General features: G+C 37.9%; 1 protein-coding gene across 1 annotated transcript; it reads right to left on the reverse strand.

Moving 5' to 3' along the window:
- Positions 1-664: 664 nt before the first annotated feature.
- TMEM237 (transmembrane protein 237) lies at positions 665-11,754 on the reverse strand. Its single transcript, XM_066553727.1, has 13 exons — positions 11,677-11,754; positions 10,603-10,634; positions 9,680-9,690; positions 9,100-9,156; positions 7,964-8,077; positions 7,480-7,594; positions 6,760-6,917; positions 6,018-6,141; positions 4,843-5,034; positions 3,854-3,927; positions 3,277-3,370; positions 2,350-2,471; positions 665-836 (listed from the first exon to the last, which is right to left on the reverse strand). The coding sequence occupies exons 1-13, from the start codon at positions 11,752-11,754 to the stop codon at positions 769-771; spliced, it is 1,239 nt and encodes a 412-aa protein (XP_066409824.1). The 3' UTR covers positions 665-768.
- Positions 11,755-12,856: the final 1,102 nt, after the last annotated feature.

A 12,856-nucleotide genomic window follows, 5' to 3' on the forward strand; every position in this document is an offset into this window, starting at 1 on the left:
AAGAAATTACAGGACACGGATACATCCTATTGGCAACACAAAAACACCCTGTTTGATGAGAAGATGTATTTAGCTGACCAAACTGTTGCAACATTAAAACTTCTTTGTCTTTTATCTACATCAGCCTATAAGAGCTTGTTATCATCAAGATTTTTGTCAAGAGAACTAAATGAAGATTAAAAAAGTGGCTTTTTATAATCCTCTTTTATAGATTATTAAAAAAAATCCCTGTCAATTTAATCTTTTATTCTAGAAAAATATTTTATGACAAATAAATGTAGATTATTTTAAGATTACTGACTTGGTGGGGTTTATGTTTGCTAACTCTGTTTTGTTATAAATTTTCCTTAGGCTACTTTTATTGTAAGATTTTTTTTAATCTCTAGAAAATGTTTAACCAAATCAGATAAGCTAACTGCAGTTTGCATTAGTAACAAAGCAGGTTGTTGAAGAGTGTACAGCAGTCAAAAAAGCACTGAACACCTGATCTGCATCCCTCTAGTGTCTTTGGCTATGTAGGTAGCAGTATTTACAAAATCACCTTGACTTTATGCACTAGGGATAATCTACTTTGTAAAATAAAAACCAAAAGTATAAAAGTTTTCAATCACATTTGGAAACTGTAACATACATAAAAAGTTCAACATTAAATATATACAATATAAAAATACGTTTTTTTCTTTATGAAAATTATAATACATAGCTATAATACACAACATGTTGAGCCATCAGTCACAGCTACAATACATGCAGATTATTGTTCCACACTTATGGCTGGACTCTGGGTATGACATCTCCGTGAGGAAATTCCTCAATTTCAGAGTGAAACATCAATTCTAAAAGAGGAAGGAGAGAATTATGTTTTCTTTGAAAACTTTCACCTGAATACAATTCTATTACTCCTGAAAAGTACCCTGGCATTCCCCCAAGCCTCCTGCTTTTCTTCCCAATCATATCATCAACAACTCAGCGATGGCAAGGGCCACCAATATTTTTAGAAAACTACTGCTGCTCCCCAAAATTGACAGAATTGGTGACAATGTTAGCAGTTGATCATGTGTAGTACCATTGTGCACTCAACGTGGACACTGAAACACAACTCTGAATTAGACCGAGGGATTGTTAAAGTTCTGAGAGTGTCAGACTCAGGAAGGAAAGACTTCTCTTTAGGGACTGGTTCATTTTTACAAGTCTTTGCTCTGTGTCTCACAGTGGTAAATTAGCATATCCTATCCTTAGCAGACTAAACTTTCTCTACTGTTTGGAATAAGTACTAATCAATTTCTCTCTAGAAATTTCTGAAGTGGTTTTCCAGTCTTAGTAGGCACATCTAAGTATCAAAAAATTTAATCAAAACCTGAGTAAAATTCTGCCACTAGATTGTGTAAGTCTTTATTATTCATGGGTTTAAAATATGATTTAAACATCTATCATAAATTTTATCATTGAGGACTGTAAAGGCTGCCACTTAGTTGTCTGGGGTTTTTTAACTCATTAAATGATTTCTTAGAAATAAACACAGTAACTGGAGCCAGCTGAAATACAAACGCCTGTACATTAAAATTCAAAAGTAATTTGAAAAGGCCCATTGAATCCTCAGCCTCCAAACACATATCTGTGCTTCAGTTCATGGTGTTCTTAGGATACGTTTTGACTTCAAAGTTGAAACTTAGGATTTTTATGTACAGCATCCCTTCAAGTGACAGGCTGCACGCACTTGACAGGAACACTGAGTTAGGACACACCTTTTGGACCCCAGGTGGAACACAAAAGGAAGAAGGCCCAGTTTCTAGCCAAGTTTATTCAATGAGAAGAACTTGCTCTCCCCTCCTCCAGCCTGGACCAGCACAAGCAGTCCTCATCTGAAGTACTGTGCTGCAAGCACAAATCTAACTTTTCAAAGCTAGGGAGTTCCCAAAACTACTGCAATGTCCTATTGAAAATAATACTGAACTTGTATCCCATTTAGCACTTGCAGAAGGAACATTAATAACACTAGGGAGTTTTCTAAGACACACATAGGATAAATACATTTCAAATATTTAAAATACTGTTAAAGTATTTTAAATTGTTTTTCTCTTCATTGAAAAGAGACATTCTGTAATGTTTCCAAATTCACATTGCTTCAGACAGGACAAATAAAACTTTTCTTTTTAAATTAATGTTTATAATACCAAACACAGACACCATCATCCTAAGAAGCATTTGCTGTGCAAGGTTGCTAGGAGATACTTGTTCTTCCTCAGTCACAAAATTTCTCAGGACTAGTCCTGAACACCAAATGCATAGCACAGCAGATAAAGCCCAACAACTTGAATAAACAACATTTTGCCTACTAATGTGTCCTACCTTCACTGTGGTCTAGCTCTGGTCGGGAACTTAAGAAGATCCAACTTGTCCCAACTAGAACAGACACTACGAGATTCACCACAACCCACGAATGAACAATTTCTGCCTCTGTACCTGCGGTCCTGGGAAAGGCACATCAAACCATCAGTCATCACTGGTGCACAGAAACTACAACAAGAATTGCAGCAGAATAACATCAAAATAGGTTTTCTAAGCCAGATGTGAAAAGAGAGCTACTTGTACCATCTTTTACAATGCAAGACCATCATGATGGTCTTGCATTGCAAAGGCCTGGTAAAGAGAACAATTACCAAAGATCACAGAAACCCTAAACCTCCACCACCCCTAAAAACTAACTGCCCAAACCAGCAAATTTTCACATAAAAGCTTTTGTTCTACTCCTCCTGGTTTACTTTAAAAATTCCTGCTACCAGAATTTGAGTCCATTAATAGGTACTTCAGAAAGGAACAGCTTTGGATGGGATCACCTAACATGAAATGATGGTTTATATTTAAATGCCAGCTGTGTTTGCTAAGCCCATGCATCCTGTGGCAGACTCCTTCAAAGACAGTGTTGACTGTCTACAGAATGTCCTGCCCTTGAACCCAAAATGGTTACTTACCTCAGTAGGGTCCCACTCTCAAACAAGAGATTCTTAAGGTTCCTGCCAGATGACATTTCCAGCATCTTTCCAACTCTTGTTTGAGGTATAATGGATTTGCAAACAACATGACCAAACTCATCCCTGAGTTTTTAGTTTTCAGTGAAAGTATCAAATATTCAGGACAATCTTAAAGGCAGGTTCAGAAATAAGATCCTTCAATAGTTTCTTACGTATCTTGTACAATCTCTTCAATCTGCCAGTTTGACAAAGTCCCTAAGTGAGCTATGTTATAATTTATGGATTATTATTCCTTGTTTCCTACCAGATACTGCCATTTTCTGAAGGTGGCGTGTAGAGGTGGATTCTGTCACACGTCATCTGCTGGCTTAAGGATAAGATAAGAGCAGCAAAGTACACTGGAAGAAATGGAATTAGTAGTGTCAGATATAAATCCCAAAACGCTGTCTCATCATGACATGGCACTAATCACTGCATTTTCTTTCCTTTTACTCCTCTGCCTTCAATCATAGTCTGCTTTAATTAATTCTCTTCTCTTTAACATTCCCCTGACCTATCAAAATCTGGTTTCTGCCCCTTTGCAATCCATGAACTAAATCAGACTTACATTTTGTGATTCTGTTTTTTTGCTAGGTTTGTGTTCTATATTCAGAAATGGAAAAGAACTACCTCACTAACAATCCCACCAATGCTACTATTGGAAATGCTTTTAAAAATATGGAACAAAGTGTTTATGGCCATTGCTATTATCAACTACTGAGCAAGTCATTTATTCTAAAGCAGAAAATAACCTGGGAGGAAGATTTCAGTAAAAAGAGTATGGAGGAGTTTTACATTTACCGTATTTTCTGGACAGCTTCCTATCCACTTCAAATACTTACAGAAAGAAGCTAGTGCTGCTGGGTCTAGGGTCAGAAAGCCCCTCAGTGCAACTGATGCTTTTGCCAGATCAATCCTGATAACAAAATCAAGAGTCATTAACACAGCCCAGTAAGACAATGATATTGTTCCTCTAACAGCATTCTATTGTTCTTTTACTTTTTGCAAGGTATTTTTTTCTGCCTCTGTAACAGTGCCTTAATCTACAACTATATCCACCCACATGGCAATGGTCCCCGTTATGTCAATTCCAGAACGAAGGAGGATGTTCCATGAGGTTTCCCACTGCAGACCCTTCTGAAACAGGGAGAACCTGGGGACATCTGTCCCCTCTAATCCTTGCCATTCAGTTCAGTGGCCATGCTAATGTAACTGCTTACAGGAGCAAATGTGAATAACTTGGGACTCCTCCCTGCCATCCTGGGAGGGAAAGAAGTCACAATTTTTTCATAGCACCAACTCCCCAGTGGCTCATCCTACCTGTAACTAAAAGAAACATTTGTAACATCCATTAATTTAGTCTAGTTAATGATCTTTTTTGAGCTTCTTTCTTTTCATTCCCACTCTTAGTCTGTAATGCAGAAGCCCCAGCTAAGCCAGGGAAACTGTTCACTCAGCTATGCTTCAAACCTGACTAGGCAATGGATTCATATGAAAGTGAACCTGATAGAAATATTTGTTGCACTCCACCCCTCTTCAGAGTCCCACCACAAAAAAACAAGTCAGCTCTTACATTTGTTTCACCACCTCATCCCACTAACAGCAGGGCGACATTGTGACATTGAAGTAGGGTGCAAGCACCAGACAGAAATGGCTACCACAGGTCTGGATGCACAAGTACACCCTTCTGTGTTTAGTCAGCCATGTGAAAAATCATTCGTTGAGTATATCAATTAAATCATCAACAGCAAATCCACATGTGCCAAAGGAGAAAGGAACATCATATACACAAATTATATATATACACCTTTCAAATACAAATATGCTTTACCTGTCAAAGGCTGAGACTGTACTGATAGATAGCAAAAAGTAGAACAAACTTTGAGCTGGATATGCTATTGTCTTATACTGCTCAAGCAGGTTAGAAACCATGGAAAGCTCATTTCCTGCCAAAATGTAGATAACCACGATGTTCCATACAGCATAACCAGCAAGGAAGCCATGGGTGAAGAGGCCCAACACCCTGAATGAAGGAAAGAACATTAGACCAGTTTTAACATCTTGAATTAACTATAGATAGAAAAGGCCTATGAATCCATCTATTCAACCCTGCTTTTCAAGGCCTTTCAGAGATTGTTTCTGAGTGCTTTTTCTGATCTAGTTTAAAAAATTCTAAGCAAGAGTTCTGTTTGCTCCTGTCACACCAGATGCACCAGAACCTGAGCACTTAAAGAAAACAATCATGTTTTGCCTTCCCTTCATTACAGCCACAGGCATCAAATACTTTCACCTGTAGCTGTCTGTAGTTTCCCAAGACCACTGTCCCTTGCACTCAACACAACATTCTAACTTGTCTCCAAGGCAATCTCTTCAATATCCTCATTGCTAAGTAAAAGCTTGAGCACAGGCTCATGCACAGGCTTCCAGCTAAAATACACCACAGAAGAACATGGCTGTTATCTTCCCGTTTCTCTATTACAAAACAATTGCATATTTAAAAAGTAATGGTTTTGCTATTATGTGCAAGCTTATTCCCCCAGTTCAATTTCACTCCTCCCTTTTTCCCACCAGCCAGGATTTTTCTTTGAGAACTGTCTGAATTCAGATATTTTTATTCTGGTAATACACATGATGGGTAAGTCCTACTTTCTAACACATTTCTCTAGGTAAATAATGCTTTGGTTATCAGCTCAACCCCTTGCTATTGGGATTTTGTCTGAATCTTTGCAATATGGCTTTCTTGGTTTCTTTTTATAAGCTGTATTTCACATGTGATGTCTACACTGGAAATTCATAATCTTGACAACAAATACCAAAAGCTAAAGGACTGATGAACTTTATACCTGTTGAATCCAGAACGACCATTTATTAGGAATATCCAAAAGAAATAAAAATATACCACAACTGTAGAGGAAAGACACTAATTTTCAGGGAGGAAAAAAACGCCAAAAACTCAAGCCAAACCCCTGATTTATGTTTATTTACATCACAACATTTATCTTTCACCTGAAGCTTCGGTGCACTGAGAGGGCAACATCTCTAGTAGTCCATGAAGCCTTCACATCCAAAAGTACATTGATATTTTCAGTGGTTTTAATCAATTCTGCACGGTCAGTTGCATGAAAACGCCCTGAAAGGATAAGGAGATCAGTTTTAGAGAGCTCTGTTTCCTTTCACCATCATTTCTACATTAATGCTTATTAGTGTTAAAAAGCTGTTAAGAAGTATCAGAAATTTCTTCTCCCCGCTTCCTGCCCTTTGTCAGCTTACACTGATACAGGATGCCTCTGGTCAGAATGATGCATCCTGGTGGGTCAGGTTATGGAGTTAACAATGTGCAAAGCACTTTGGGAAATGACTCAGTGTTCCCTGGGACAAAAAACCCCCAAACTAAAACAACAGAAAAACACAAACGCCCTGCAAAAAACTTCCACTTGAAAGAATTTTTGTAATTGTTTCTTCTCAAGGTACTGTGACAATATTAAGTCAAAAAAGCTCAGCTGGGTACTTTGAAACCTTTTTCACTCCTACCATGGGATTAAAAAAATCAAACAAATAGATCAGCACAGCAACACCACTATTCACTGTTGAAAAATTATCATGTGCATTTATTTCCAAATAATTTCTGATTTGGAAAACTTTTTAAAAAATTCTTCCCAATACTACAGTATTTAGATTTTAGATACAATAATGCTTCTTCTAATTGCAAGAATGTTCTTAAATTACTTAAATCACAATATGAACTCACGATTTTTTTCAACAAACACTTTGCTAACAGGCTGACTAATTCCAGTGGGAGCAGCAAACACAGGCTGCTGATCTGGGCTCTTCCTGTGCTCATCTTCAATGATGTCTTCCTCCTCCACTTCCAGCTCATTGGAGCTCACTTCGGCTGGCCGAGGTTTCCTGTTGGCACAAAACACACAATGGGACAGAGAAAGAATAGGAGATAATGTGTAAAATCCAAAGGCTCATTTAACATGCCTAACCTGATTGATAAGAAGCCATCAGATTATGACCTGCATAATGTTATCCTGTTCATAATTTTAAGGACTAAAGTTCCCATGGAGGTAGTTGACTAAAATCATAAGATTAATTCCATATCAAGGGATTAACGATTAGAACATATTAAAATAAAACATATTAGAATAATTGGGGAAAAAACTGCTAACTTTGGTATAATTAAGATAGTGAGAATGATAGAAGGCAGTTCCAAATTCTAATTTCTTCATGTCTGTGACTGAACTATTAGGCTCATGAAAATGTATTTAGAGCTGTGATGCATCCAGGTATGCATAGAATGAAGAGATGAAAAAACCCTTAAGCCTGGAAAGAACTGTGCACAGGCTGAATGGTACTGCGGGCTTCAAGATTTTACATTTTTGCCAAATGACAATGTAAAATACTCCTGAGCCACATTCACTGCTACAGTTAGTCCAGACCATGAGCTCTACTAGTTTTGTCTCACTTTGTCCTTTTTCTCTGTTTGCGGATCACCGTTTCTTCAGCTTCAGGGACATCCATGCCATTTCCATTCTGAAATAGGGATGCCACATTCTGCTGGGTAAAAGAGGTCTCAGAATCTGAAGATAAAAAAAACACAACCCAACATGAAAGTTTTAGAGCTTTCATAAAAATGGAATACATTCACCTAAGTACATAAATAGCTATTATATAAAAGGGTGGCAAAAAAATAATGATCTGAGCTTTGAATGATGTTAAGTATTACATAATTTCCAAAACTGTATATCCATTATTTTCATGGAGGTTTGTACTCTATGAAATCTGAAACCAGAAACTCTAAGCTACCACTGACCCAGAGATTACTTTCAGCTGTTTTAGGTAAAGAAGCACATGAAGTGTTTTAAACCTAAATACACGTGGTCCAGTAATATTTCTGTGTTCCCAAGTTTTATTCACTTCTCTTTCCCATCTACCACTATCTCACGTACCAGTAGGTACTTTCTTCTTCTTGCGTTTCCTCTGAGGAGGGGCATCAGGGGGCTCAGGGGTCAGGGGCTCGCTGCTTTCAGACTGCCGACGAACTGCTGCTTGCACAATGCCATCTACAAACCACAGGAAAAGAGCCAGCAGCCTGAACTCAGAGCCACTGAGAAACAGGCAAAAGAAAGTACCATTTACTATGGTACTTTCAACATTTACTATGCTGTCGCCCAGCTGAGCAACAACTGAGATGAAAATTGGCGACAGGAAATGTAAGAGTTGAGAATCAATGATGAGAAGTAGAAATATACAAAGGTATTTCACAGTAAAACAGTATCATGTTCAGGAGAGAATTTAAGTATCCAAGAAGCAGCACAATTCCCATTTGGGCATACAGCAGAGGACTGCCTGAAAAGAATCCATCACTGGAAAGAACTACACCTCTGTATGTCTCTTTTCTATGTGCAAAAATTATAATGCAAGAGGCAAGAAAAAAGTAATAGTTTATTACAAGGTGATCCACACAGATATGTGCTAAGGCAAAATAGCATCACATTAAAGGAAAATTTAAATGCTAAACATACAGCACAAGAATAAAAAAAGGAGCAGAAAAAAATCCACTGAAGGATATTTACTCCAGTCTGAGCGATTCATTATTATACTTTGGAGGAATTATATTTCTATGAAAGGTTAAAATGAATTCATATTATAGTGCAGTAACATCATGATCAGATGCAGAAAACAAAATTACTTCTCCATTTTACATCGCACCTGCTTTTTAATACTACCTTCAAGGACTGCAATTTTTATGGTAACAACTGAATCTTTATATCCACTTCAAAGTCAAGTTTACCCACCTTTTATAAACCTTTATTGTGCAAAAATGTAAAAGCAACCAGCAAATAATAATCTTTTACAGTCAAGTCTTCAGTGATAATGAAGTGATTACCTTGTGACTTTATTTGGCCAAGAGTGAAATTGAACCAGACTGGTAAATTAGTTCATTCAAAAATTCAATGCTTAACACATTCAACATAAGCAGTTTACAGCTGGAAATGTCTACTTAACGAATTATGCAAAGAAGTTAGAAAGGAAAAAAATGGAAAGAATAAAAGAACAATTTTTAGTCTTGGCAGGACCTTACCTAATGGAGTCTTTCCTTTGGGTTTCCTTTTTTTGGGACGACTGAGTGGAATTTCATCTGCATAACACAAAACAGAAGTATGGGTGCACAGCAAGGAAAAAACTTCAATTTCCTTTTTATAACAGCCATCCTACTGCAAGTTAAGAAATATATTCTTTTTTACAAGTTATGACATCCTTTGTTTTTACAGGTAAGATGACAATTCACCAGTTCACACAAGGAGGAGGAGTACAGAAGATGGTAGGAAAACAGCGTAAAAAAATCAAGAGTAAGAAGTCTTACATGCAGAACAGGCACAATACATACATGCATGTGTGTTAAGTGATAAACTGAAATACTCTGAATAATGCTCTGAAAAGGAAACTTATTCTTTAAAGCACAGCGACAGCACTTCAATTACCTTGATGGAAATAGCTAACAGTAAATAGAGCAAAGAAAAACAACAGTTCTAACAATGCACAGGTATCCAGTTGAAATAATCAGCCTGCATTCAGGAAAAGTATAAGGCTTTATCTTTAAAGAGAGAATGAGTGGCACCAAAAGGAACTACCCATGTTTGTAGCTCTCCTTAATAACTCACCTTGGCTTCCACTTCATATTGAAGAAGGAAAGTTGTTGACAAGCAGTGTAAAAAGATGAAAAGAAAGTTAGTTTTGAATCAATTACAATTCACAACCGTGAAATTCACACTGCTGCTTTTATGGTTAATTTCCTTATCCCCCTCCTCTTTAGGAGCAGATGTGTATAACAGGGTTAAGGGTACGAAGCAATCAGCAAGATTCAACACTTTGTTGGTGACTACGTACAGTTCCTTGATTGGCTAGCTATGGATCAGATTAAAAGCTTTAATCACCTGGCTAATTAAAACTTGTCTTACTACCTGGTATATAACAAACCAACAGAAGTTATGAAACATTTGAGCTCATACATCACTAAAAAGACATTATCTGTCGACAATCATAAAACATCACATTTACTTGCAGGTACTTTGAAGGAATTCTGAAGTACCATCCCATAAAAACTATATAATTGCTTTTCCTTTCACACTGAAAAAAAGCCCAATTTTTTCCCTATACTACATCAAACTAATAGATACCTAACTCACTAATAAAGAATATCTAGCCTAATTCCAGAAATTCCTGGTTTTAAGTATTTGTGATTCAAATAAACTAAAGAACACATAATAAAAGAGGGATGAAGAAGAGATTAAAGTTAACAACAATTAAGCTATACTAGACATTCAAACTGGAATATTTATCTAAAAGTTTTTAAAAGGTTTATCTCTCACGAGTATTAAAACTGAGGTAATATGGTAAAATTTCTTGGCTTTTATAAAACTTTAAAATGTTTTGCATTCCATGTAAAGCATTTTGGGACAATAAATTAGCAAGAGAAGCAATTTTACTGCTCAGATGTTTATGAAACTTATTTCTTTTAATGTTACTACTTTCAAAATCTGCATTACAGCATCATGATCAGTTCCACAGAATGGAATAATTTTACCTTGGCACTGGAGGAAGGGCACGAGGTGGGCACTGAAAGACAAGAGAGAGACAAAAGTCAGCTTCTGCCAGGAGTATGAAACCACCTCTGAGAAAACAGCTTCAGATCAGAACATTCAAGGTATGTTTTGCTCTGTATGCCTCCTAAATGGCCAAACATTCCTAATGGAGATGTGATATAAAAGCAGGATGTAAAAGATGCTGGACTAATATGCCTTTACCAGAGTTCTGATGAGCACTGCAGTAGGAAGATACAGCTAAGCTTTGTGTGTGAGAAACAGCTTGCATTACAGCTTCAATAATTTTCACTTTTCATGTAAGGTACCACTTTCACTAGAAAGCTTATTAGTCATTCTATTTAAATAAATATAAAATATTGTAATAAATTATGCATTCAGTACAATTTTACAGTATACGACATGAGCTGAGCATTTTCTATAAATGAAAATGTAAATTCAGAACAATAAGAAATAAAAGGAAACAAGGCTCACTTATGAAAATACTTTAAAATATTATAAAATATCATTTTTCCATATAATTTTGAACATATTTACCAGCAGGTCAAACACCTAAAATCTAAAAGGATCTCCAGATAATCTGAAACTGAGCTTGTACCTTTCTCTTATCTAGAAAAAGGAGTTAACTTTCAGATTTTGTATTACACAATTATATTGGAAGAATATACACAAAAAAGTATTTCCCATGCTCAGAAAATTCAGATACCAGAAATAAAAAGGGCTGTAAACCTGGTAAGACTCAAGGATCCCCAACTCACCACTTGTTTCTTTCCCATATCATCTGAAGTCGTTCCCTGAAAGAGGCACTGTGAACTGGTCTAGGCTCCCTCACGCTGCTCACATTGAACCTCAGCTAATTCTGAACTAAAAATAAACTTCAGGCAGCCAGGATTAGCTGGAGCTGAACCCTTCTGCCCCGGGGTTAGGACCCAGAACTACTCCCATTTGAAACAAGGGCAGGTTGTTCAATGGCAGCAAATATTACTTGCACTAACAAACCCTTCACTCTGCATGCTGGCACAGGTTCCTATAAGCAAGTTTTACACTGGTTTGTTTACCCAAAGCAAAGGAGATACTTCGTGCAAGGCAGGGTTTGTGGGATTAGACCTCAAATCTCTCACTTGGATTTTGGCCATGCTGAAGACTGACAGCAAGTGCCACTTACACAGGTAGAGAACTGCACACCCTAAGTGGCACCCTGCAAACTGGTGGGCACTGGTCACACTATATTGGTGCACCATAAGTGAAAAAAATATTGGTAAAGGTCAGATCGCATTACTTTTATTGTTTCCAACATTCTTGTGGCAGTAAATAGTAAATATTTAGGATACTTGGTATTTAAAAAACCCTAAAAGCTAAAAACCCCATAAAAACAAACAAAAGCCACAAACCTTTTATACAGCATTCACTGCCTATGCAGTAGTAATTCTGCACTCAGTAGTACCTCTTTATTTTATTGCCTTCTACAAAACAACTGGCAAGTGCATTGATTTCTGTATCATTTATTCCTTGCAACAGAGGAAACCCTATGCAAGCAGCCAGTCGTAAATACTCATTTGTCCATCTGTGTGCCAGTCCCCACCTCTGCCATAGAGCTATCAGCTTTGCCTATTTGAAGTTTCACACAGAAGTAACTCACCCCAAATTTCACAGAAAGGGTGAGTTTGCGGACAGGTTCCCATGGACATTTTGTTATGGGCAGAAGAGCCGCTGAGTGCTCTACAGTGTCCCGAAACCAAGAGACCGACAAACCAGGCAGCCGCTGCCTCGGTCAAACCCTGTGTTTGCAAACCTGAGCCAGGCTACGAGACAGTGGGACGCACATGGAAACTCGGGGAAAAACAAACTACCCAGCTCCCCGGGTGTCCTTTCCAGGATGCGGAGAAGGAAAGGTTTAAATGTCCAGAATGTTTAAAAACACTGAAGCAGCCTTCACAGATTTGTTAAAGCCTTGCAGATTTTTTTTTTTTTTTGAGAGGTTTACATGAAAAAATACAACGAGGAAATGCTTGTTTGCCTCCGCAACAAAGATGGACAGAAAAGTGAGACCCTACGGCCTGTTACATTCCCCCCTCCCGCGGGATGCAGCAGGGCGGGCATGCGGGAGCCTCGCTACGAGGGCGCTCCGCTCCCGCGCCGCGCTTCAGCTCCGCCTCCGGAGCAGCAGCTGTGGCGGGGAGCGCCCCGCCACATCCCTTCAGCAACAGCGCTCAGGTGGGCCAAGCTCCCGCCGCCGGA

This window comes from Molothrus aeneus, chromosome 7, assembly GCF_037042795.1.
Source record: "Molothrus aeneus isolate 106 chromosome 7, BPBGC_Maene_1.0, whole genome shotgun sequence".
Taxonomy (NCBI): domain Eukaryota; kingdom Metazoa; phylum Chordata; class Aves; order Passeriformes; family Icteridae; genus Molothrus; species Molothrus aeneus.

Excerpts from the sequence above, each read along its gene's own strand:
- TMEM237 (XM_066553727.1), bottom strand. The coding sequence starts at position 11,754 with ATGGCCAAAATCCAAGTGAGAGATTTGAGGTCTAATCCCACAAACCCT. Across the intron at positions 10,635-11,676 it reads AAGTATCTCCTTTGCTTTGG|TGCCCACCTCGTGCCCTTCC; the intron begins GTAAACAAACCA and ends CTTGTCTTTCAG. Across the intron at positions 6,142-6,759 it reads AGTGTTTGTTGAAAAAAATC|GGCGTTTTCATGCAACTGAC; the intron begins GTGAGTTCATAT and ends TTATCCTTTCAG.